General features: G+C 41.2%; 1 protein-coding gene across 5 annotated transcripts in view; it reads right to left on the reverse strand.

Moving 5' to 3' along the window:
• erbb4b (erb-b2 receptor tyrosine kinase 4b) overlaps positions 1–27374 on the reverse strand; it is a 272516-nt gene that overhangs the window by 110521 nt on the left and 134621 nt on the right. For all 5 annotated transcript variants that reach the window (XM_031858651.1, XM_031858650.1, XM_031858649.1 and 2 more), the window contains one exon: positions 29–215. In XM_031858651.1, the coding sequence (XP_031714511.1) occupies positions 29–215 (187 nt within the window). The remainder of the gene's footprint in view (positions 1–28; positions 216–27374) is intronic.

The following is a 27374-nucleotide window of genomic DNA, read 5'->3' on the forward strand; positions in this document are numbered from 1 at the left end:
AGCAACCAGAAAAAATAAATTCACTCACCTGTGAGGTTTTTCAGACCGAGCTGGCGCAGGCCAAAGTTCCCATCACGTCGGTAGTTGAGGAAGATTGCAAGGGAGTAGCGGTCCTCGTAGAGCTTGGTTCCTCGGATGATTCTCAAGTTCTCCAAAGGGAGGTAGTCAAACTGGTTCAGCGCCACCAACACGTAGCCCGTCACTTCTCGGATGGACTGTGGACAAAGTTACGACGGGAGGTGTTAGTGTGGGTTTTAATTGGATATAATACTGTTGCATATATACACACACAACAGTTCAAATCATGTGTTACAGTACATGAAAGACATGGAAGGAAAAAAATATATATTTCTGTTGGTGGATCAAAATGATGGTTTCAACCATGTAAGCTAGTACAAGGCCAAGGGGTAGAGTAGTTTATAAAACGGTAGTGCCGGCGTGCAGACCTTGAGGACCCCGTGTCATTTTTTTTTCTAGGAACTCAGGGTTTCACCGACATTGTTTTCAGCCAACAATACACCACTGTACAAGTACATGTTGAACAGAGCTTTAGAGTCTACCTCCCAAGATTTTTTACATCTAGATGGATCTTGTTGTACACAATCTACTGAATCTCTCTGATTCTAGCTGGTTTACGTTCTTATAACAATATGTGTTTTGCTGATAACAGGTTGTTTCAAGCCTTTACACACCTGTGGCGTTTTTTTGTTGGCGATTAATATGCACATCAATATGTTCTTTTTTAAATGTTGTTTTTGTCATACATTTTGTCCATACTTTCACTGTACCCGAATATTACGAGGCAACAAAGATCAAATTCACTCAGAGCATTGCGCTGAAAGGAAACTCAATGAAACAGCTTACAGTAGCTTACACTCAACTAAATGTTCCCTCTGACTGACTGCTATAGATGCTGCTCTAGGTCAATAGGACCCCAGTAGTTGTTCCTCTGCCTGCGCAAATGTATTCAAAACCTTTTATTGGAAAAGTGTCACAACCTTCGCAAATATGCATCACTGCCGGTATGAAGAGTTTGTGTAGCAAAGACCTTTAAAATCTGGTCTGGCATCTGAAAGTGGAAGTGAACAAAAGTATAAATGCCCTTAGTATAAGCGTCCATCTGCCCTTTCAGAAGTATACTATCCCACCTTATATGCAGGAATATAGTGCTAAACGATGAGTCCATCCATCAGTGCACACTTTCTGGTAAACTGTTGTCTGACTGCAATTGTTCGTTTTACTTAATATATTCTGTATTACCTATTCTGTTAGAAGTTGCCATTGACAATCAAGCAATGCATTTAATGACCTTTTTTTCACAGAAAGAAATATATCACTTTTCAGATATATTTCCCTCTATAGTATACACATAACTTCAGCAAGGTTCCTATATGAACAGTTTTTCCTGTGCCATCGTCTATGCTTGTACAAGCTGTATTCAAGCATGTAGCTTATGCAGTTTGAAAATATATACAAATGCAGTAACAATATTTCAAGGCTGTTATTCACCAAGAAAATCCCAAGGTTTATTCTCCTACACTTCAGTGCTTCTGAATGTCTTAATTTATATCAAAGGTAATTAATTGTCACGTTAAGATTTAAAAGGAATGGACAAAATAGATTTGCATGCAAAGAGTGGCATAGAGAGGATGCATCAGATAATAATCAAGAAACAATCAAAACAAACAGACGCGGATAAAAAAAAAAAGGAAAGTCAGATCATTGACAACATCTTTCTTCAAGGTCACTTTTCACAGTTTCAATAATGCCAGCAAGTTGAGCTAGAGCATCTGAGTGAGGAGAACTCGCACCGGGGTTTGTGACCTCAATGCAAAACGCTCATGTCCAGGGCTCGGCCTGGGGTGACTGAGCCACAAGGACAGCCGTTGCTTTACACTTTAAATGTCATTTAGGAGGGGATAGAACGACTGTCGAGACTTTGGCGCGGCGCCACCCAGTTGGAGCTGCTGTTGCGTGAATCAAAGTGACAGGCCGTGTCCGCTTTCTCCCATCCACCATCATGGTGGCTGTCATTAGCAGACAGGCGGTCAGAGAAGTCTTTCCGCGCCGGCCCCGCTGATGCTGATAATCAACAAGTCTTGTGTGTGTGTGTGAAGTGCTGTTGCAGCTGATGTGCTGAGCTGAAATAATTCCTAAGGAGGGCCCTGGCAGCGTAGTCATGGCGGCTGACAGCTGTCAGAGAGCATGGCCATCAGCCACCAGTAAGTAAGCCACGGCCACAGCTCCGTCATCATTACCCTGCTGATTACCATTAATAGAAACAGACGGGCCATAGTCTGGAGAGTCTGTGTGTATCAACGTGAAAGAGAGATGGGGAATTTATATTCAGTTTGTGTATGCTCATGTTTTTATTGGTTTAGAAACTATTTGGAAAAGAAGATCAAGGATAACGGTGGGCTCTAGGGAGCAAAAGTTGATGCATGTCCATTTGTCTATGTCTATGTGTGCATGCATACGTGTACAATATATTGAGCTCCTTTGATGTGTGTCTATGTTGTACTCCGTTGTACCATCAGTGTGAACACAGCGTTAGACAGTCAAGGCCATACTTAACACTTTGACGTTATTTTACTAGCCGAGAGATGAAGTCTGTTGGATGACTCACATTCACCCTTCTGGGGCCTTAATAATAAAGGTCTTTTCAATCCCGCTCCTCAACCACATAGCTCCAAGTCTATGCAGTCCAGTGACATTGCCCTGCGCACTGTGCCATAAACCACCAGTATCCTCCCTACCAATGATGCAGGTACTTTTCCTTGCAACCAAAAGGTGGAGGGTGGCACACAGCAGTAAGAGGAATAAACTCTGGTTGACTGAATATGAGCATCTACAGTAGCCGATTATTATTTCAGGGCACACACTTCATATGTGCTTTTTTCACTTCTTTTTTCCGAGCCTGTTTATTACCCCACCCGCAAGCTTGCCGGTTTGTTATTTTCAAGCCACCAAATCAATACTTTCCCAAAGTGCAGCCTTGTAGAGGGAAATAAAACAAGGGAGAAAGAAGATGGCAGGTACACACGCTTTTCTCCCCACAGATTGTTTGTTCAATAATGAACTGCATGAAAAAAGGGAAACCATTTGTAGTGATTACAGGACCTTGCTGAGCTAATGGCCAAATCTGCTCTGCGTGGTCACTTTCATTAAACACAGATCAACAAAACAAGCCCAGCAACACCACGGGTGCAGGCCGAGTGCACCGTATGTCCACTTCAGGGAAACAGGCACCTGGAGAAAAGACCCTTAAGGAAAATACATTAAAACATGATATTGAAAAATATGTTAATAATACATGAGAGCCCACAGTATGTGATGCTGTGGCAATGCTGAGTTTGGTACAGGTGCTGACATAATAGCATATTTCATTTTTATGTGATCGTGTGTGTGTGTGTGTGCACGTGCACTCACACACACACACACACACACACACACACACACACACACACACACACAGTCGTTTGAGTGACCTCTTCTATTTAGCTACAGTGCAATTAGAGCAATAAATGACCTGCTAAAGATAAGATGACACATTTTTGTCCTGGATTTCTCGCAGTAAAAATGGAACCTGCCTCATCTTGTTGAAATTCAAGATGTTGTTGACATAGGCACTTTAAACAGGAAAGTGCAATTTGTTCATCTTCCACAATCCCTTCGGTGAATATGTAGTCTCTTTTTTTTTCACTAATCTTGTAGAATGGGATGTTAGACATCTTCACTACATGTCGACTTAACTGTGTAGAGACCTTGCAACTCACAAACACACACCCTACATGTCTGCCAAGTGATCAACGTCCCAGAGTCCCAGTAACAGTGAACAAAAGAGACAGAGAGAGAGAGAGAGAGAGAGAGAGAGAGAGAGAGAGAGAGAGAGACAGATTCACTAGATTAACAGGGATTTCTCCCTCCTCCCTCCTCTCCAAGCCAGAGCATTTGTGAACGGAAGTGTGGCAGCGGAACAAACCCCTCACTTGAGTCACCGAGACGTGTGTGGTTTTGAAATCGAGTCCTTCAATCCCCAACTTCTAAAAGGAGAGGAGAGGGAGAGAGGGAGGTTTTGGAGGTAGAGTTAGTGAAGGAGGGAGGCAGAAAGGATACAAAATAAAAAAGGAAAAGGGAGACAGAGAGGGTGGAACACACACTGCAGGAGGAGGAGCTCAGTCAAGTGGATCGGACTGGGTCAACGTATATTTTAATGCCTAATTAAAACCACACGTGTTCCAGGTCAAGAAAAGAGACAGGAAAGGGTCTGAGGAGGGGTGAGACGTTGGGAGGGGTGATGCAGGGCTGAAAGTGTAATGACACCATTAGCATGTTTGAAGAGACTGAACACACGTTAGCATGATTCCCTCTCATTTCCATACATATTGAGGCGTAGCGATGTGCTCCACGGGGCCGCGGTCATTGAAGTCTGATTCACAGGAGTGCACTGGGAGGGCTTAAGGTCTGCCTTGCATCACTAAGTCCTCATCCTCGATTTCCATAACGCTTCTCTAAACCTGCTGCCTGAGCTCATATCCACATCCGTAAACAGACACAGAACCCGGATGGAGTGTCTACAAGTGTAAGTGAGAAAATCCTCAGGAGTTTTCCCGGGAGCTCATCCTCAATGTAAGCGACAACCTACTGGATATATTGCTGGTCATTTTCCCATTTTTGAAAAGTGAAGGTTTGATTACAATTTTGACATAAATATCTGACATTAATTTCCATAAATGAGTGTTAAACCTCCGTTGTGAATAACTCATTCATGTCGCTCACAAAGTCAGTTCTGTGCACTTGTGCATATTAACACTGAACAAGTGCAATGTTTCACAGTATGAGAGGCGTTCCTGGTGGAATTCGTGAGTATTTTCTTCAAGTTCAAACTCACACCAACGGTGTTGCCGTGCTTTGCTGTAAGTCGTCCACCTACAGCCCTGCAAACAGTCTGCTCCCAGCCTGGTAACACCTCAATCCCTCTGGAGTGCCTCAAACCCAATACAAGCCACTCAAAACACCTGCAGTCGATGCTGCCTTTGATGTAGGTGTGTGTGTGTGTGTGTGTTTGCTTTACTCACATGTCTTTTATTGCTTGGACAAGATTATTATGACGACTCGTCTTTGAAGATGAAGAGAAACTATCCCTTCTGTTTCTTACATCACACCTCTTATGCTCTCATGAAACAAATCTGTGTGCGTATACGTGTGTTTATTTGTGTGGCTATACAAAGGAATCCTCATGTGAGATTAGACAGTTTTTTGTTGACTGTGGTAACAAATGCAAAAAAAAAGAACAAGCAATATGAAAGATTTGAAAGCGCTCTGTTGGCATTCCATGTTCTTCCCTTGCCTCTACCGGGGGTCAGTGCCTGCTGCTTTCTAGTAACACTTGTGCTCAAGGATTTGCCTGAGGATTTCAATGAGGCAAACACGATACAAATTCCCTTCATTATTATAAGGGAAGAAAAGAAACTGATTAATATGTGCATGAAGCAACAACTGACAAGAACAGAGGTATATAACGCATAAAACAGAAGAAAAGGCAAAGGATCAGGAATTATCTTACATAATGTTGCTTTAAATTAAAGTGAGTTTTTGTCTTTCATTTGATTTGGAGTGGCTGTGACTTATAAGTGAGATTGGCAAGAATGGGTGACTTTGAGAAGTCCCTGTGTATGTCATGTACGCAGAGGCAAGTGTTCAGTTGATGCTTGAGTGTCATTGGTTTTGACAGTCTACTTGTCAAGCACGATGACAAGAAAACCCTGTAAGGTGCATGCATCATTGACAGAAACACCATGATGGCTGAATCGGGAAAGAATCATGCGAGTGGGCAGAGGTGACAAAAAAACAGATAAACCCAATTTATGAATATCATGTATATATCATTCCTCATTTCAGTTCAGATAGAGAAAGAACACAAGGAAAGCGGTTATATAATATTATATGTTCAAGGCCCTATTTACAGGAGATGGAGGGAAATCACATGACCCTGGTTAACGTTCAAATTTATTTTATTTTTTACTCTTAATTTAGTAACACTGTCATGTGTTACTGTATGTTACTTTAGACTTATTTTGGATGGGAACATCTGAGTGTATGTACTTAGTATGTGGTCCCATGCAAAATGAGTCTGCAGTCACACATGCACACGCACTCAAGTAAAAAATATTCAATGTGATCTAGTTGAAAATGAATATAATGAGTATCTTTTGTCAGGTAATGTTTCTGATGAGCAGCGATGCCTGCAGTCACAGAACTAAAAAAGAAGAGAGGGGGAGATTGTCTGTGAAGCCTCTAATTCCACTTTGTAAATTGAAGGTAAGAAGTGCGATTATACAGATATGAAGAATGGGTGGTGGTGGGCGAGCAGTGGTTGTATGAAGAGGATTTTTCGCCAGCATTTCCTGCCTGATGCCTCTCAGATTGTCTAGCTCCTCTCTTTCCGCCACAGCCCAGACAATGAAGCATGGCACAACTACTATTGATTTACTAAAACAGTAATTAAGACAATGCATGTATCTTGGCTCTCTTGCTCTTCATTGTTCGGTCTATTGTTTTCACTTCCTTCTTCTTTCTTTTCAACCCTGAACCCCTTTCTCACCATCTCTCTCTTGTAACCTTAGATTGTTAGTCGAGGTAGAATTAAAAATGCCTTTTTAACCCTTTTAGATCATATAAGTCATATTGTACAGCTACTTAACAATATATGCAAAATATACAATCAATTTCCTAGTATTTTTTTTCATCATGTAAAAACAAAATAGCTAGTATCATGACATCCCTTCATCAATTAATATGCAACTTTTACCAACAAGGGCGGTGTGTGTGTGTGTGTGTGTGTGTGTATATGTGACAGCATGCCTTGTCCCTACATAACCCATGACCCAGCCACACTGATCCTGACCAGCTGAAGGTTAGTCACCGCAGCCCTTACTGAGACTGCCAAAGCGATGAAGTAAAGCGGGCCCAGCCAACCCAGTTAGTACGCAACTGATCTGAGAACAGCCATGGCCTAGCCTTGCGGGTGTAAAAAAAAAAGCAGTAGACATCCTGCAAATGGAATTCTCCGTGTTATCAAGGAGCATGAGAATATGTTGTATAATTCCCAGAGAGGGGGTCAGATGCAACACGGCTTACACACATCCTACCTTTTTTTTTTAAATCAGTCCTGTGTTATTCCAGCAACCACACACCCTGACAACGAGCCCAACATGTCCAAGATATAGAACTGTGTGAACGGACAGGGCGTCGACGACAACGTCACCATGCACATGTCCTCCATGCTCACCCCCAATGAAAAAGGCCCAGGACTCTGCCCACTGTGGTCCTTGTAGAGTGCAAGGACCACAGTGGGAGGGTCTCTCTTTACCTGTCTGCAGGCCTGGGAGGAGTTTCTTGCATAGGGCTTTACAAGCCACAACACCAGCATAGTACACAAAAAAAGCTATTCAGAGCATCTGATGGGGATCAGGTGTTCCAACGCACAAACTGGGCAAAAGTAACGTTGCCTCCCTGCCCCCCACATGAGGTGGAAACACAGCTTGAAGTGCAAAAGCACTCTCCTTACTCATGTTGGCATTTGTAGGCACTATGATGGCTATTAGCAATCGGTCTTACATTCTGACTTTCTACAGTGAGTAAAATATACTTGCTAACAGAACAGAACATTTAAAAAAGCATGTTTTATTAATTATATTTGGTCACAAAAAGAAAAAGAAAAATGAACAGTTCACTTATTATTTGACAAAATGGACATTAACATTGCATCAATAAATTCCCCTGGTAGGGTCCACCTCTCGACACTCTCCAGTGGGGAGCCTGAAGTGCTGAATGACTAAAAACACTGCCTGTAGCTCGAAGAGGTTGATGTGTCTGCCCTCCACCAGAGGACACACACCACCTACCGCTCTCCCCAGACAGAGACCATTATTGTGGCCAACCGATATTGTGATTAACTACAATCTCGTCATATCTCCCAACCCTACATGGGACTATAACTGAGACACTAAAAAGCATAAAACAAAAGCAAAATCATGCCACCATAACCAATGAGTAGCTGTGAGCTTATTTCTTAATTAAATTGGCATCTGGGCCAAACAACCCTAGTTGACAATCAACTGAGGACAGGCTACGGATTCAAGTATTGATCTTTGCCTTTATCCAATGCTTGGTCAGTGCCCTTCTGCATCTGATACCACGCACCAAATCACCCTTAAACATATGAGACGCACCAAGCTTTTAACTCACTCCAATGTAGACAGTTAATGCGCTTTTTCTTCTGTTTTACTGCCTTTGGGTTGTCTTTGAAGAAGTTCCCTCACCTGTTTGTTGTTAAGTTGGTTGTTGATGCTCTTCTAGCATTTGTAAACTCGTTGAACTCTGTGTTGGTTCTTTAGTGGTTTTATCAAGTTGCTGAGATGTTTTACTCCTCTTGATGATAATTGGACACATCTCACAGACAGCTTTGCTTTAATCTAATAGTTTGCTGTAAATGGGTATCACATGCGTAAAATCTACTGTTGATTTTCTGTACTGTTGAGGTCAAAACAAGTAATTTAGGGCTAATGTGATTAATAAAATGAGAAGCAACTCAAGAATCCATCTGGACATTGAAATAAAATCAAACAACTTTTGACAAATGTTGAAGCCTTTCATTAATGTCAGGGTGTTTAGGTTAATTCATCTCAGGAACTATCAATCACATGTCAGAATGCAAACATTTTGTGTACCAAATGAACTCAGCAACAGTTTGACACAGGACAGTGTCCCTTTTTTTCTGTCCCTCAAACTCATTTAATCACTGCTGTGAATTGAACTCACATCACAAGCCACTCTGTCTGAATTGGACATATCTTAGTTTTATTATAAAAATCAAATTGTGACTCCCATCTACTAAAAGTGGTCACATGGATTAACTCTCATTTCAGGCAAAACCTTAATTTTGCTCAAGACCATCAGTCATCGACACTGATGCATGAGGGTCGCCCCATAAAGTGGCACGTTAGTCTGGCACTACCTTTATTGCTCTTAATCAGATTCCTGCCTTGAACTTCTAGGATGACTTTGCTATCCTTGTGAAATATATTACATATATTACACATACAACAAATTCAGTCAAATGATTTGGGTTAAAAATGTACACAGTAAAAACTATTGCTCCTTGCCTTCCAAAGACTTATGGGCAGGCAAATGTACACCACACACACACACACACACACACACACACACACACACACACACAGACTGATACACATACTTTCTCTCATTGGCTCACATAATGGCAGCTCTCATCTGTGACAGCACCTGAATTGAGCTAGAAAGCACTCTGTCATTAAGACTGACTTTCACCTATAGCATGAAAATGAATAGTGTGGTGTTCACCTCACAATATGAGAGCCATTAATATCAGAGTGAAGAGAGGCGGCCGTATTCTTCACACTACCACCCTCATCAATACCAGTTTAGCTAAGATATCCTTGATTAATTCCTGTAATGTGTCCCCTGCAGTTGATCCATAACTATTTAGGCCCCTGTGGACAGAAACAGTGCATCAGCCGATGATGATCTCCAATGCAACTGCAAAAGAATATTCTTAACACTCTCCATTGGACAACACATTCCTTTGGGATTGGAGGAAACATAAAAATGTATAATTTCTCGAAAAAAATATATGAATGTTTATAGCATTGCATGTTTTGTGAAAAAAAAAAACATGGTCAGTAAAGGCCAAGATCGATACCCCAACTGGAAAACTCCTTTTAATGCTGTGTTTGAAGGTTACCCATTCATTACAGGGGCTTCCTAGCCTGGTTGTAGCAGGAATGCCAATTAATGGTACTCATTAGCTACCTTCTAACAGTAGATTCATTAGCTTCAATTAGCTTCACACTCCTCCCTAGTTGGACAATACCAAGAATCCAATGTTGTGTAGCTGACAATTTAATTTACAATGTAATGCCAAGTAGCAGGCAGCATCAATTTCATCCTCCATTTGTCTTCCGTATCCTAACTTAAGGAAAGAGATAAATACAGATAGAAAAGGAGAACAGTAGAGTGACACCCCTTCCCATGAGGAGAACTTGGCGACTCCATCAGAGCACTGGTAATGAGTGGAGTCCTGTGGGGAATTCTCCAAATGGACTAATTTGTAATTGATTCAGTGCATTAATTACCGGCCTGGTTACGCCTGTGTCATGGTTAATATTGTGCCGATCTGACAAGGCTGGGAGGCCCGTCTGCATTGGGACTGCTCGGGTGAGGCAGCCATTATTCAATTATGCCGCACACATCGGCGACGAGGCAAGTCTTAATCCGAGAGTAATCACTTCCCCCGCGCTCCCCTACTATGAGCTGACTTGTGTGGAGGAGGGTGTCGGGGTCGGGGGTAGTCCTAGATCCATGTAGCCCACGGTTAGCTCCTTAATCAGGCCTGGGAACCAAATCCCCTTGGTGTTGTAAAGTTTTCTAGCAGCGGTAGAAGAGAATCCAGCTGCATAAGGAAAGTGATGATTCTGTGATAGACCGGTGTTGTTGATATGGTCCTGATTCCAGTTTGTATGTGTGACACCCCAGCCTATTCAAACGTGTGTCATGTCCATGTATTCATTAAGAAGGTGAACCAAATACATGATGTACAAGTTATACAAAATGATCACTACAGTTGTATAAAACCATGGTTCTCGTATTTGCACAGCAGCTGTTTTGCATAGGACAAACAAGCTTCTACACACATTTTAATATGTTAATGATCTAATCTAATATATATTTGAAACAAATGTGTCCAGCGTAGTGCTGTATAGCGGAATGTAACTCTTCATGATGATGTAATACGCATAAGAACTATGCTGCCATCCTGCTCTCTGGCTATAAGTGCTATTATCAGATTAATGGAAATGAGAGGTGAAGACACTAGACCTCATGTGTTCATTTTCTCTTCACTATTGAGGCAAAAATACTTTAACTGAGCAGAGACACTTAAAAGTGATTGGTTCAGAATGGATTTCCCCTCAAGAGATATCAACAACACTAACAAACCCACCCCCCCAATTTGTATTTGTGATATCAACAGTAAAACTACTACCTAATCAACTACATGACCGATGAATTTTATTCCTCCCGTGTGATGTAAAAGGATTAAAAAAGGCTACAGACTTGGTTAGTAAATGGCTCAGATTGGCCTCCTCATGTTCACTGCGCAGCATAAAGATAAATCTCAAGGAACTGCCCATGTGACTCATCAAAACAGGCCACGTGTTTCATTTGTACTTACAAAACAAGTGGAGAGCACACACTGTACGCTCCTTTTCTCTCTTCAACTTTTAGTTCAACAACAGTCTGTTTTCAGCCCTGAGCAAGGAGAGAAATGAAATAGAGGGCTCTCTCTCTCTCTCTCCCTAACAGTAGATTATATTTCTGCTTTGATCTATGGCGGCCATCCCTTAACCATTCTCTCAGAATTTGGACTTAGCATAAGACAACAAAAACAACACCCACGGCCTTGGAAGTAACCAGACTCCATTGTGCCCTTCGCTGCATATTTCAGTGCGGCAATCTAAAGAGTGCCTGCAGGAGCCTTAAATCATATACAGTCTCATCTCTATGGGGCATATTTACTTTCTATTTGGACAGCGCATTTTAACACAGAAACATAGAAAACTTCCGTTCTCAAACTGAGGTCCGGGTATCTTTGGGAAGAACCTTCAGGGCGTTCCAGCAGGAAGTTATCCCTGACTGTGCGTGACGTTGCTAATTCAAGATTTCAATCACATCTACATTTCAGTGGATCAAAATCTTTATTCTTAGAGGTTTACAACATGAAAATAGTGCAATATTGGTCCTTGATTTCAACCAAACCTAAACCATAAGCAATCTGTAAAATCTTTAAAAATAATGTATATGATTGCAGGGATTGGACTTCTTCAGTCCCGATACCAATACCTGGGCATTGGCCTATATCGAACACCGATCAGGTACCAGTCTTAAATTAATAAACTGTATGCCTTACTGGTTGGAAGTAACTGGGACCTTTTTTATTTTCAAGGCAAATCAGTCTCAACTTATTCATTGCTTTCCTAACTAGTAATACCAAATATTAACAATAGATACATAGAGACACATTTACCGAAATATTTTTAATTGAAATAATAAATTGTGCACCACCAACTTGGTAAAAACAAATCATTATATCTTTATATATATATATATATATATATATATATATTCCTATATCTAAAATCGGTGCATCTCCAGAAAAAAAAGAAAGCAAAAAAAAAAAATGACATTTTACCATGAGTCATTTTTGCTTTTTTTTTTTTTTCTGGATTGAAGTGACGTACCAATCACCCTCTGGAGTTCTAAACTGGTCCTTGGAAATTAGAAGTCTAGCCAGACACTTTGGAACAAGGGGGGTTGTCACACAGCAGTCCTGTTACTTCAGTCCCCCGCTAGTGCCCCAGTGAGACTGTTAAGTGTTGCTGTGGGGGAGCGTCGGCCACATTTAATGGTCCTAACAGCATTATTAGCTAATAAAGGTTGATGGGCCTCGTGACTCAATAAATTTAGGCGGACAGGAGAAGCAGAAGCAGTGGCCGTGTTAAGGTGAGGTTTTAGTCTGGGAATTTATGTATCTCCCTTGTTTTGCACTCCGGGCACAAATTGCATGGGATTATTTGTGAGTATAAAAAGTTGGTGTATAGCTTGGTTCAAGTGTTCAAGTCTAAGTAAAAATACTTGAACTCAACTTTCAAATGGAGCACATCTTCGCCTCCGTTTGTTTCACACATTTCCTCCGATTTTGAATACTTTCAAACATACATCTAATTTGTATTCTTCAACGTATTGTGCAGATGAAGGGAGGCAAAAAGATTAAGCAGATTTTGGTGCGGAAATTGCAAACACAAGACCTGAAGTAATTACAGAATTCTTGCTGCTGGAGAGCTGTCATTCTGTACGCACTTACCAAGTAAGTATACTGTATGGAGAAAGTGAAAGGATTCTTTAGATGATAAGCAGTTCATGGAACTGGAAGGTAACTTACTCACAAACTCAATCACTCAGCAGGGTGCTTATCATATGGTTATCATGTATGGGAGATATAAATATAATAATAATAATAATAATAATAATAATACATTTTATTTATATAGCACTTTTCATAAAACTCAAAGACACTTTACATTAAAATCATTATATATAAAAGCAATACACTAAAAACATAAAATACACAATAGTGGTCACACATTAAAAGCAGTTTTGAACAGGTGGGTTTTGATCTGTGATTTGAATATGGAAAGTTCAGTGCAGTTTCGGATGTGTTTGGGGAGAGAGTTCCAGAGGGAGGGGGCAGATATGGAGAAGGCTCTGTCACCCCATGTCCAGTGCTTGGTCCTGAGTGGAAGAGACAGGAGGTTGGCATCAGAGGAGCGGAGCCGACGGGATGGAGTGTGGTGGTGAAGCAGGTCGGTGAGGTAGGAGGGGGCCTGATTGTGGAGGGCTTTATGAGTGAGGAGAAGGATTTTGTATTGGATCCATTGTGGGAAGGGGAGCCAGTGGAGGTTCTGGAGAACAGGGGTGATGTGGTCGCGGGAGCGGGTGTGGGTGAGCAGGCGAGCAGCAGAGTTCTGGATGTACTGGAGTTTATTTAGGATTTTGGATGATGTGCCGTGGAGAATGCTGTTGCAGTAGTCAATTCTTGAGGTGATGAAGGCGTGGATCAGAGTTTCAGCAGCAGATGAGGAGAGTGATGAGCGGAGACGGGCTATGTTTTTTAAGTGGAAAAAGGCAGTTCTGGTGATTTGTTTGACATGGTGTTCAAAGGAGAGGTTGCTGTCAAACATGACTCCGAGGTTGCGGATGTGTGGGGAGGGAGACAGAGTGGAGTTGTCGATGGTGAGGCAGAAGTTGTGACTGGTTTTGGTGAGGGATTTGGGACCGATGATGATCATTTCAGATTTATCACAGTTCAGTTTGAGGAAGTTGGTTTGCATCCATGATTTAATGTCAGTGAGGCAGCTGGTGAGAGTGGAGTGAGTAGCAGTGGTAATGGCCTTTGTGGAGATGTAGAGCTGGACATCATCGGCATAGCAGTGAAAGTGATGACCATGTTGACGGATGATGTTACCAAGAGGGAGCAAGTACAGGATGAACAGAAGAGGACCAAGCACCGAACCCTGGGGGACGCCTTGAGACAGAGGAGCAGTGGAGGAGGTGCAGTTGTTGATACTGATGAACTGTTGTCTGTTTGTGAGATATGATTTAATCCAGGAGAGAGCAGTTCCGGTGATGTTGAGGGAGGATTCGAGGCGGGAGAGAAGGATGTTGTGGTTGATGGTGTCAAAAGCTGCAGTGAGGTCGAGGAGGATGAGAATGTTGAGGTGACCAGCGTCGGAGGAGAGGAGGAGGTCGTTGGTGACTTTGAGGAGGGCTGTTTCAGTGCTGCGCTGTGAACGGAAACCGGATTGAAATGGCTCGAACAGATCGTTGGAGATGAGGTGGGCTTTGAGTTGTGTGGCGACAATGCGTTCCAGTATTTTTGACAGAAAGGGAAGATTGGAAATGGGACGGAAATTGCTCATGGTGTCAGGGTCAAGTCCAGGTTTTTTGAGGATGTATACTGATTATACATCAATATGAGATCAAGACAAAGGCCAATGATCGTTTAACGTTTACTTTCTATGGCCTCTTTGTGTAAGTACAAAATGAATGGCAAAAAGCAGTTGCCATCCAAAATATCATGGTCTAAACAAAGACAAAAACATTTTAAATCAATGTTGCTTAAGGCAGCGGGAGTAAACGGGCAAATAATGCTACAGGCTAGACAATGCTTCTACCAAGAAATGCTTATAAATGCCCTCCTTAGTCCTTCTGAGTTAAGCGATGGCCCAATAAAAGGAGTGGAAAAGAAATAGGTGATGTGGCCTCTTATTCTGACCACAGAGGAAATCTCTGAAATTGAAGATAAAGGTCTTGCTCTTCCCACAGGGAACCAAGGAATCCATTTTCTGACCTACTTGGCTGCCCCCACTCACTCACTCACTCACTCACTCACTCACTCACTCACTCACTCACTCACTCACTCACTCACACACTCACACACTCACACACTCACACACACACACACACACACACACACACACACACACACACACAGAGTGGCTGTATCCAGCCCATGGAGTTTTTTTTTATTTGGCAGCCATACCCATCATCATTTCTTAGAATTAAACAAACCCAGATAACAAACATGTTTAATTAAGCTGTTGAAGTGTTATGGTGGAATTAGAGTAGAACACTTTGAAATGATGCGATTCTCCGAGTGTTGCTTGCAGATCCCATTCAGCAATAAAATAAATTTGACATATTGCGTTTTCACAAGTAAAACTCCGATATGTAGGAACTGTTAATACTGGTGGTGGAAAAAAAAAATTCTCAGCAGTCTCACTCACATTTTTTTTGTGAAAGACTACAATAAAAAACAACAACATAAAACTAATGCAATTAGGTATCGTTATAAAAAAATTGGAAACGGACAGCATTAATGTGTTCATGTGTGCCTTTGAGGTTGTGACCTTGCCTTTTAATCACAAAAAAAGACATTCAAATTTAAACGAAATAGAAGGAGTTATCAAATCGTAACATCACCTGGACTGCTAGGTTTGATCTCATTTATCTTCACCGTGTGGTCAACACTTCCTTCCGCATACTACAAGCCACATGTGAGTGCAACTCTGGTCATCAACTCTGATTATCACATTATTTACAGACTTCTATTCTCAGGACGTTTATGGGTCGTTGTCACAGCAGACAGCACAGGACAGGTGAAACCATTATCAATACCGTTGGCTTTGCCCTGGATCCTGGAACTGACACACTAAGCCCTTGCACATTCAGAAAGTGATCTTGCAAAACTTCACATTTAATGGACCTTTTTTTTCAAAACCCATTCCATCTACATTTGTACAACTTTTCCCCATTTTCTTCCTATTCGGAAAAAGACATGTTTAAAAAAAGTCAAGTTAGCCGCTTCAAAGTGCAATGTCGTTTTCTCCTAAGGAGACAGAAGCTGCTGTAACAGACTACACAGCCGTTATGTGGGTGTTGGGGAGTGTATTTTTGAGTAGATGGGACATGGGGGAGCAAGTTGGGAGCCGTTACCCAAGAAAGAATTTATGAATATTTGAATTGTTTTAATGGACATCTCCTGTATGAACAACTAAGAGTACTTCATGGCGAAGAAGTTAACTAATTCGCATCAAGAAGCTGAAGTTGTGGCAGTAATCCTTTGTGGTTCAAATTGTGCTCATGCAATGAGAGATCTTCACATTAATCTCTGCTAGCTCATGGAGTTTTGTGTCTCGCCCTCAAGGAAGTTCTAACTTTACCTGCAGAGGGAGCTAGTTAGGATTCAGTGTGATGAAGCAGCTTGCCAACTCAGGGGTTTGATCAGATATTGTGGTAAAAAGATCCGTCTAATCAGTCTTACCACTAACATCGCCCTAAACTTTGATATAGTAGCATCTGGGACCAGTATTACACTTACTAGTTCTCTTTCTCTTACGTAATCCTCTTTTTGGAACTTGCCCATAAACGCTAGGTTAATAAAAGAGCTGTTAAAGTTAGAGCCTCCCAGACAGTTGCAGTGCACAGATCTAGACAAAATCCTATGTAATTACATTAGATGTCGTACAGTGATAAAGATATATGATGGCTCACATGGGTGGAGCTGGCACCGTTAGCTCCCCGCAATGCATTCATGTCATGGTAAAAGCTGCAATTATACTAAAAGAGACTCTTTCTAATTTTCTATCCCTTGTTCTGTTTCTTTATGTTTCTCTTTATCCTTAAACTCTTGCTCTACTACTTCCCATTTCTTTCGCTGGCCCTTTATCTAAACTATGTCACTGTCAGACAAAGGGATATTATCTGCATGAAGCAGTATGATCAACTCATTGAGCAATTAAGTTATTCTCTTATCTATTTGGAGGAAGAATCAGAATAAATTCCAATAGAACAAAAAAAAACTCCTCCCCCACCACCTCTGTCAAATGTGTGTCTCGTGCTTCAATAGGAGGCTTTTTGGTTTCTTTTGTGATTCTTCCCTAGATGACATGGCTATACTTTTGGAATACAGACAGTAAGAACAATAGAGTTGCATGGGTCATGAGTCTCTTTCAAACATAGCAGCTGGTACATTAATGGGATGACCTTTCAGGCACAGCTAGTGATTTTCAGTACTTGCGCATAAACTATTTTCAGGAAAATTTCCGTTGCATGGCTTTTAACACATGCCATGAAAATGTCGGAATAGACTGGGCAAGGGGCATTCCAGCAGATGGTGGTAATGCAACACTTATGGATGCCAGTTGCCATAAAACTCAACAGAAGAAGAAGAAGATGGGGCAATACAGTTATTGATAAAAAAAATGTGCACCAAGGGACGGAAGCTAAAACATAAGCCATTATGTTGTTAAACAAGCTAGGTTACTCGCTAGTGTTGTATAGAACATATAGAGGTGGAGAGGACTTGTCGAGATCTAGGACACTGTGAAGCATGCAGGAGTACTCAAGAGTGACTGACTTAGACAAATTAAACTGAGAATAAAAGACTGAGGATGCAAATGAGAATTATAAGAAAGTTCAGCTCATAAGTGAAACTGCAGATTAGTTCCCTCTGATTTAAGGCTAATTCATATTTCTGCGTCCACGATGGTCCACCTCTGCACCTCTAGCTCTAAGAAGAAGAAGATGAAGTGGATGATTGTTTTGAAGACAGGTTGTGTGAGGAGATCCACCATTACCCAAATTAAAATAATTTGTCTTTAAACGAATACAAATACAGCCAAATGGCTCTGAACTCCTGGCAACGAACGTTATGGCACATTGCTGCTACCAACTGGAATGGAGTGTGGATCGGGAAACGCACAGACCAACGTGGACCATCAAATGTAGTATGAAATAAATCGTGTACGCATCTGCACGACCGGTACAACTCCGCAGCTGTCCACGGAAATTATGTTCGAGGCATTAGAGTATAGCCCCAGTAAAAAAATAGATATGCTAATGGGAATATAAGTCAAGAAAATAAAATAGGTTAATATAAGCTTTGAAATACAAGTTAATGTAAGTTTTGAATTCATGTAGGCTTGAAGTAAGTGAAGTATAAGCTTTGTCCAGCAAGTGGAACAATCTATTAACAGTGCATTGCATGTCTGTATTAATTTGATACAGCCATCACACTAAGGACCACCGTTGACTGTAGAAATCTATGACCTATGATCTATGTACAAAGCAACAGATTAGGTGTAGGAAGACAATAAATGAAGATAGTGATTTGTGACACGAGGGTGAAATTAAGGGTCTCAAAATGAGCCAGCAATGAGCTGAAAGTAAGCTGACTCACCAACTTTCTTCCTCTCTTCATATGATGACCATTGCCATGAAGTCTGCTTAAAAAGCGAATAACCTGATGTGATGAATCAAAGACAGAGTATTGACGATATTCCTGACAGTAGGTGTCAAGTATGTCGAGTAGGACAAATTAATTCCCAGTGCCTTATTTAACTGAATGTTAAATAGAAGCTATGATGAATCATATTTACTGAAATGCAGAGATACCCCAATCAGAATAATTGCAAGCACACTTAGAAAGAGGGAAAGAGATTTTGAAATGTAGAGGGATCAAAGTCCTGCCCCCTCTCCCATCCTAACTCATTATGGTTTTCTATCATCAGTCTTTCCGAAAAGGTCAAAACATGTTTCTGGGATTTTTTGTCAGTTTATAAGCTTAATGGCTATCTTCTACTGAAGTGGATGTAGACAGATTTTTTAAAAATATGAAAAACCTTATTTTCTTACTTTTACAAAGATAGAAAACATATCAGGCTTGTGTTCAAAAATCCTGCTGTATTGTGCAAATCATTGCACATAGTAAACATGTTCAGTGTAATGAGCGTGGCTGGGTGACTGTTAGACAGAACAAGACAAAAAGGCCAGTAGCCAAGGACAGAAAGTGATACTTTGCTTGGCTTTGACACTTTGTTTTCATCCCTTCCAAGTTAATTTGGCTCGCACGGGTCAGCGCCTCTGACCGCAACACCCTCCGAAGCCACTCGCCACCCATCACCCAGCCCGATCTCCTCTGGCTATTTATTCCCAAAACCCACTGGTGAAATTGGCTGAGGGCTAATCAACATTTAGCTCCCTCCGAGTGTGTTATTACACAGCAATTGATGGATGGTACAATTACACCCCATGTCGCTTAGCTAAATGGCTATGTAATCCTAATGAGTTTTTATTCAAACACGGACTAGTTAGACTGGGGTTGGAGGTAGAAAGGAAGGGAGGGTGGAAAACGCAAAAGTAAACCACAATTACATATAAAGAAATGGAGTAAACAAGAAAGAAGGAAAGACAGAAGTGATTGTGGCTAAATAAGATGAGATAATCGGGTAACATGAAGAATGTTTGTTGCTCTTGTCCACAGTCAGGACCGGAGCTACAACCTGGGTGGTTAAGATGCTAAGCACATTTCAGCCTGGATTTGAATGCAAATGTAGATGAGATGGGAGAGCACAGCTCCGATCATAGCTTTTATTAACCAGATTGGTGAGATTTCCCTAACCTTAACCATAATGCTTTAGTTGCCTAACCATACCTTTCTCTATAACCACAATATAAACATTACACAGTTGCCATGCAGAGATATTGAGAAAACAAATCATTTTAAAAATGTACTGAATGTCATCCAGGGATTTGCAATATAGCCGTTCCTTTCAGGTGATGAGGTTGGATCAAATTCTTATTTTACTAAAATCTAAATCTCTCTTTTTTTTTCTCCAATCACCATAAAAAGTCAGTGAAATCATGCATGTTCTCATAACACAGACCACCCAACATTGACGGGACAGATATCACCAGAAATCAATGTAATATCGAGACGAAACTCCCTTTTTGGGAGCACATTTTTTGTGGTGTTTGGTGCCTAGCTCTGAATTCTCATTCGTCTGGATTGTTAATTTTGTCAGACAAGGCAAGGGAGAGTTAGAAATAGTGACAAAGACAATGGCATGTACTGAACCTCATGCAAGATAGGCAAACTGTCCAATACACACACAACGTGAGTTGAAGAGCAGGATGTGAGTTACAAACTCTGCTAAGCTGGGAAAATACAGATGTGAATGAGTGAGCTGATAATCATCCCCTACCCAGCAGCCTGTACTGTTGAGGTGCAATAAACCAAATACTTGCTTCTCATGGTGTGAAGAAGACTATAGTTTACAAAGTTTGAACAATAGATAAAAAGATGGAAAAGAATAATAAAACAGCAACCAGGTACAGAGTCTCACAAGTCAGACAAGGCAAGACAAAGCCACAAGGTCCCTTATTTCTATGCAAAGACTCACCACAGGATGGAGGTCTTAAAATAATGTGGTCAGAGGATTATACCTGCTGGTGGCTGTTTTCCATAAGTGCTGTTGTCAATTGGGTATTGTAAATGAGGAGGGAGAGTCTCGTTCTCTGGAACTATTGTACTCTTGCCATCTAAGCCTTAGCACCAGCCATTCTTGAAAAGGACTCCCTCATCTAAGTCGCAGTGGGTGGAAATTGATTTCGATCCTGCAGAGAAGTGGATCTATATCATTCACCTTTTTTGGGAAGCTGCAGAGGGAGGCAGATATGAAGTTTAATAGGCATCAGAGAGGCAAGGTGGGCTATTGTAACACCCCGGTTCTGCTTCTCCTCTCCACTGCCTCTCTATTCAGTCTGGCACTGCTCCGTTACGATAAGTACTATCACCACTGGTCTATGTGTGTGTGTGTGCAGTCGCCCACTGTGGTGAGAAAGTCTCATGCATCCCCTGCACCGTCTATTCAAAATCAGTGTTTTAAAAAAAAAGTTATTCTAATGGAGTTGCATCCAACAAATTACAAACATCAGAAAGACAATGTTGGTGATTCTTTGGTGAGACAACAGCATCATATTCTGTCCAGACAATTCAACACAGCATTGTTTCCACAAAGCTTAGAAATAATGTCCAACAGAGAGAAGCATCCCATACCTCTAATAAAGGAATATGATAAATATATAATACACATGTAGACATAAATAGTGGTAACGCCCTCTGAAGGAGTATACAAATATATAAGTACTACAATATTTACAAAGGGACTCCAAGACAATGCAATTCCTTTCTCTCTCACCAAAATGAAGCACTACAAAAACATTGACGTAGACATAATTTTCAGCCAATCTGTAATTTCAACAACGTCAATCAAAGTCAAACAATTAGCTTTACTTTGAAACATCAGGTTCAGTTGTTAACACTGTCTGAGGTATCTCCACATTTAAACACGTTTGCCCTTTTGTCCACTGATGTGTTAAAGTACAGTCGGACTGTTTTGAGAACTTAGTAAAAGAGATAAGACCTGATAAAAACTTATCTTAGGCATGGCTATCACTTTCCTGACTCAGTTTTGGCATTCTGGTGTCAGTCTATCCAAATTGTTCAATTGCTGATTTCTTTTGAATGTTCTTGATGGCCATTTACAAATCACAGAGAATTTTGACAACATTTTGACAACATAATGTCTCCTCACACTCAGGCTGCTTCTGTGTGCTCAAAAGTTATATTATATGTACTTCCCTTGCTTTCTTCATGAGTCTTGAAATGAAAAGACAGTTGTATAAACCAGCGTGCCACCCATACTTTTTCTTTTACTATAATAGCTACACCTGTCTCCTGTCGGTGTGCTAGAGGGGAACAAACAGTGGAGTTGGATCAGCTTGTGACACAGATAGCCACCACATCCCAACTTCTGGAAAGGATTTATCTAAACCAAAACCATGACATTTTCCTAAACCTAACCAAGGAGGTTTGTTGCCAAAACCTGAGGAAATGTCTGGCAGAGAGAAGTAGAGGAGAGATCTGAGAGCAGTTCATGAACACACAGAAGTAGCATGAGTGTGAGGAAAAGGGCTTAAGCTGGAGCACATGAAATTTGTGTAAGTACAAGCATACAGGTTGTGCAGAAGCAGAGCAAATCCAAGCCCAAACAAGGACTATTTGATTGCAAGGATAGCGTTTTGCAGGAAAAGCATAACAAAATGCTCTTCAATTAAAATACTAGGCTCTTGAATAAAGATAGGACAAAATGCTCCATACAAACACAAAGGAATGCCCAGGCACATTTGTGATGGATGTCACTAAAATGAAATAAAAAGGACAAGGCGTGATGAAGGGAAAATGACTTAAAAATGTACAGTAAAACATTTATTTCTAGTATGTTGCACCTGCATTTGTAGTGACATCAAACATGGGGTTATTGCATACATAAGCACATTTAATTTACCAAAAGGGAACAGAAATGTGCTTGGAAGTTTCAACACATCGTAGTGCATCAGCAGATTTCTGCACTCTGTGATCCAGGACAGATTTTTACAGTAAGCATATTTACAGGTCAGCATAGCTGCCAGGTTAGATATGTGTCTATTTTTCTGATTTTCTTCATATTGCCCTCCGCAGGGCTACAGGTCAATACAAATGGTAAGCGTCTCTTGGCTCATTTGAGGGATGGCAGGCAGTTCTGTTATTCTCATTCCATTGTCCTGATCAGTCCACATCATTTTCCAAAAGACAGGGGAAGAAAATGATATGGGCTGAGCAAAAGTGGGAAAGGGAGCAAGAAATTGTATCTGTCAGTCAGACAAGGAGACATCTTTTAACCCCCTGCCTATGATTACAAACACACACACACAGAAACAATCAACTGCTTCAATCAATTTGAGCCAGGGTAGGTTTAAAATGAATGTCAGTATGGCAAAGAGTTTTGATGTCCCGTTTCCTATCAGTCACAATAACACAATACGCACATGTAGTATACACATGCACACATGCACAACTTAACTTAACCTACAGAAATACACACAAACATGACACATCATCAACCTCTGACTATCATCCATTGCTTATTTTCCTTGCAAAAGAACGGAGAATCATTCATTTTCCGGCGCAGCTGTCCCCCGTATCTCACACACTCTTTTTCCTTCTCACCCGCACTGACAAGCAATCCATCTGGTGACTGTTGCAGGTTGGGAGAAGAAACATTGGCAATGAAATATTAATATTAAGGAAATACCGAAAAACATATCCTGAGATGCATATAGGTGGCAGTGGAATCCACACAGTGGAGATCGCAGTCTGACTCATTGGCCTTAAGGTGGATTCACCTCTAGTACAGACTTCCCTCTGGGCTGTCACTGCACATGGCGAAAAAAGGAATATGGACGAAATGTAAAAAGTAAGCTGCAGAAAATCACTTCTGATATCGGTGAGGGAAAGATTTCAAGGGACTCTTCAATTTCCTGTCTGCTCCTCTTCTTTGCTGTCTAGCTTTCAAACTAGTTCCTGGTCAAACTCTTTCACCCCATCTTCCCTCTCTAGCCTCTCTCCCCGGGATTTCTTTCTCTCAACGGTCTCACTTCCCACCTCACACTGCCCTTCCTCGTGTCAAATTAAAGTGATGGAAATGAACTTGAGGGGACGCTAATTGCAATTGTCAATCCAATCTAGGCCGGGGCTGAAAGACAGGGGCTCCCTAGCACTTCATCTGTCTTCATTAATATTGAAGGAGTTTGCTGAGGAGCAAGGGGCCAACGTAATCTGCACTCATCTAACAGTGCATCAACAATTAGGAAGCTGGGGAGGGCACCAATGGTGCCTGAGGGACAAATATGCCAGTCAAGAAGAAGTATGAAGAAAGATGTCAGACGACGAGGATGGGGTGCAGGAATAGATGATGCTTTCGAATGCCGTGGGAAATAGCTTGTGAAGCAAGCCAAAGCAATTTCAGAATGTTGCGTTTGGCCCACAGTAAGCCGCACATGAATGACCCATCAAGTGGTAATTGAATAGATGGCAGCACCAATAGTAATGAGTTTCCTTTTTTAACTTTAACATTTCACATATGCACATCAATAAGACTTTAGAATTTATTTTCAATAATCAATAGTGTGTAGAAACATCCTACAATGTCATGCAATTAATTTGCCCTCTAACCAGTACATCATCAATGAATGACCGAAGCCTTAAAACCCAACATTATGAAAAAGGTATAAGTTATCACCAAGTATTGTATTTGTATGTGCACTGGTGTTACTTTTATGATGTCCAACACTTTACAATCAGCCTCTCTCATGATGATAACTTGTTTTCTTCTTGACAGGCACCTAAAGGCAGCATAATGGCTTACAATGGTCACCATTTTTAAACCAGCAGTCAATATTGTGAGTTCAGCTTACAGTTGTGTAGTTAAAGTGTATCAAAATAAATCTGGTGAAGGCAGAAAGATGGACTGACAGTTGGTCATTAATTTATGAACCTGACGCATACACACACTACCACACACACCCACACTCTCATACAGCCAACACAGCTGGTCACTCCACAGAAGGGTTTTCCGATGTCTTTTGACTGCTAGACCTAGATGGTCATCCTCCTCTGGCAATGCTTTACCAAGTGAGCTACAAACTTTTAGCGATGCAGCAGTTAAGATCATAGACTGTTGCTGTTACTTCCTGCAGTTTTGGGGCGAAGCAAAAAAAGCATTCTTTTTTTGGAGGTGGGAGACTTTTTTTCCATTAACATGTCCTCCTTTGCATAACCTTCAGCTTGCAAACACTGGTGAACTTGTTATAAACCCTGTTACATAATGTCTGTGATGGCGCTAGAAAGTGCATTCTGTGTTTGTGCAGGGGAACAAAACGTGAATATGGCCTCTAATGTTTTATTTCAGCACAGAAAAAAGCTCTGGTTGGACCAACTGCACTCTAGCTTTCCTATGTTGCATGAGGTTTTTGAGTTGCTTCCCCTCCACCCCCACCGCCCAGTTTTCACAGTAAAGCAAAGCGGAGTCAAGACAACTGGGACTCAAAGAACATAGAAGGAGGTCACTTCTGCTGCCTACATTTCCTCTAAGCCACTTTCTCCTGTGCCATGAAAAAATACATATAAGTCAGATTTAGCAGATTTATTGGCATATAGATAACTAGCCAGACATCTTCACTCTCTAATCACCCTTTTTAGTCTCAGATATTACTGCTTACTGGTGCACAGAGTTTTCCATCCTGTACGCATCACTGTGGCAGCTGAGAATTGTGTGGGGTCGAGAGAACACTTCACACAAGTGTCATAGAAGGCCACATTAACAGACCACCACCATCATAGTCTAGAAACTCCCTTTAGTAGAGGCGTTGGGGCTTGAGCTTCCACACACACACACACACACACACACACACACACACAAAGAAAGATGAAGAGATGACTGTTATCATGCAGCTTCATTTCAATTGTACATTTTAAGGACAATGCTGTAGTTTGCAATGTTGCTGTAATGTACTGCCTTATACTGAAAAATATCCAAAATATTATTTTTCCCAGATTATCATATTGTCAGAAAGGATAGATAAATAAAAAAGAAATAAAGGAAGTGATTAATGTGCTGCAGAGAAGAACAATATAAATGGAAAGCAAAGAAGGCGGTTGTGAAGGAGATATTCTTATCTTCTAATGTGCATCTGTAACATAATATATGAATATGCAATGTTAGTTGTCCAGGTCCCTGGCTTCTTTCACATTTCCTCTACCCTTTTCTTTCAAAAATAGCACAAAGGCCTATTGGAATTATTAAATGTTTCCATTTGGAAATGACAATTCCATAATTTATTAGCAGCTACAGAGACAGAGGAGGGGAGTCAGTGAATTTGGTGCTGTGCTGCTAAGCGATCTGATCACTGCACTAATATTGGGGGGGAATTACATGTTTACTAATGGTTGCAATTGCAAGACAAACAATCCAATCTGACTGTGGGTTTCTACTGGGACTTGGGAGAGGGGAGGAAAGGGAAGGATGAATATTTCATGTGCACAGATCAGTTTGTGAGCACACACGAGGAAGTGACATGAGGGAAAGAAGAGACTCCAAAGTGTGTGTTTGTTCTCCTCTGTGTCCCATTCACAAAACGAAAAACATTACACTGACATGTTGAGCAGGGCCCAACTTGTCATTTCAATTCCTTTACAGAATTTACATTCAGAATGCAAATGTACAGTATGTTCGGCTTCTGATACGAGAGAAGGAATTAAAGGAATGAGAATATGGATTGATGAGAGAATTAAACGTCAATGTAAACACTGCGTGTGGTTAAAACTCACTGTTGTGCTGTTGGTTTGAATGTGCATATGTGAGAGTGTGGTGGGGGGGTGAAGCATCCGCACTGAAATGCATTGTGTTATTAATCACGGCGCGAGCGTTGATTCATCTGTCGTGGAGGCAGTTTGGAAGATGGACTCTATTTACTGCTAAAGCTGTTTGAGGGGCTTTGGGAGGCAGCCATCAATCTCTTGGCTATCTAGAAAAGAAAGAGCCAATGCACAGGCATCAGTTTCAATCACCTCCCAGAGACAGGTGGTATGGCACGCTGCTGCACAATAGTTTTTTTCTTCGCTCCTTCACTTCTTCTCTACCTCAAGGTGAAGTTTTTCCCTCCCTGGGGAACCATGTTATTAATGTGTTTTATCATAATAATAATATTCCCTAAAAATACACACTGCACCCTGCCCTCTTGCTCCCTTGCTGTTTGGCACCCTGTGTTCCAAATTAGCATCTTCAATTAACCCATGTTAATTGGCAACCATGGAAAGGTGGAGGAACCTGGCAAGCTAGCGCCACAGGGAGTCGTTTTGTAAATGAGTGGCGGTGTAATATAAAAATAGGCAGGTAAAGCGGGATTGTAGTCAAAAGCACCTTTAACTTCAACTTATCTTTATATAATATTACTTTGCACTGATAAGACGTTGCTAAAAGTGGGAGTGTGAATGTTGTTTTAAAGAACAAATTGGTTCTATGTAGTTAAACAACAATCACCCCCCCACACACACACCATCTTTTCATCTGAGTCAGTGGGGCTTATTACCCCTGTGGGGGTCTAATGGTAGCACTTACCATCCATTGCGGCCTCTTTCTCAATATTATCTTGGTTTTGTTTTGCATCGCGGGGGGGGGGGTTTGTCAGTATTGCTCTGCACACATTGCAGAACATTTAATGACTCTGTCTTGATGTGCTACTTTGATCAATCTTGATTTTTTTTTAGTTTATACAAATACACAAGAGAAGACGAGCTACCTAATTACTTTTACCTGATGTAAACAAACCATTTTGCCGTATTAACTTCAAGGAGCAAAATATGACAAACCAGAGCATGCTTTATTGTGGGACTCCTCAAGCCTCTGTAGCCCAGTTCATTCACACAGCAATACCTGCCAATGGATGCAGTCAGCACTTTATAGTAACACAGGGGAGCTCCAAAGCCCCCCCCCCCC

The sequence above is a fragment of the Anarrhichthys ocellatus genome, unplaced genomic scaffold, assembly GCF_004355925.1.
Source record: "Anarrhichthys ocellatus isolate YVR2014 unplaced genomic scaffold, GSC_Weel_1.0 scaffold20, whole genome shotgun sequence".
In the NCBI taxonomy this organism is placed as follows: domain Eukaryota; kingdom Metazoa; phylum Chordata; class Actinopteri; order Perciformes; family Anarhichadidae; genus Anarrhichthys; species Anarrhichthys ocellatus.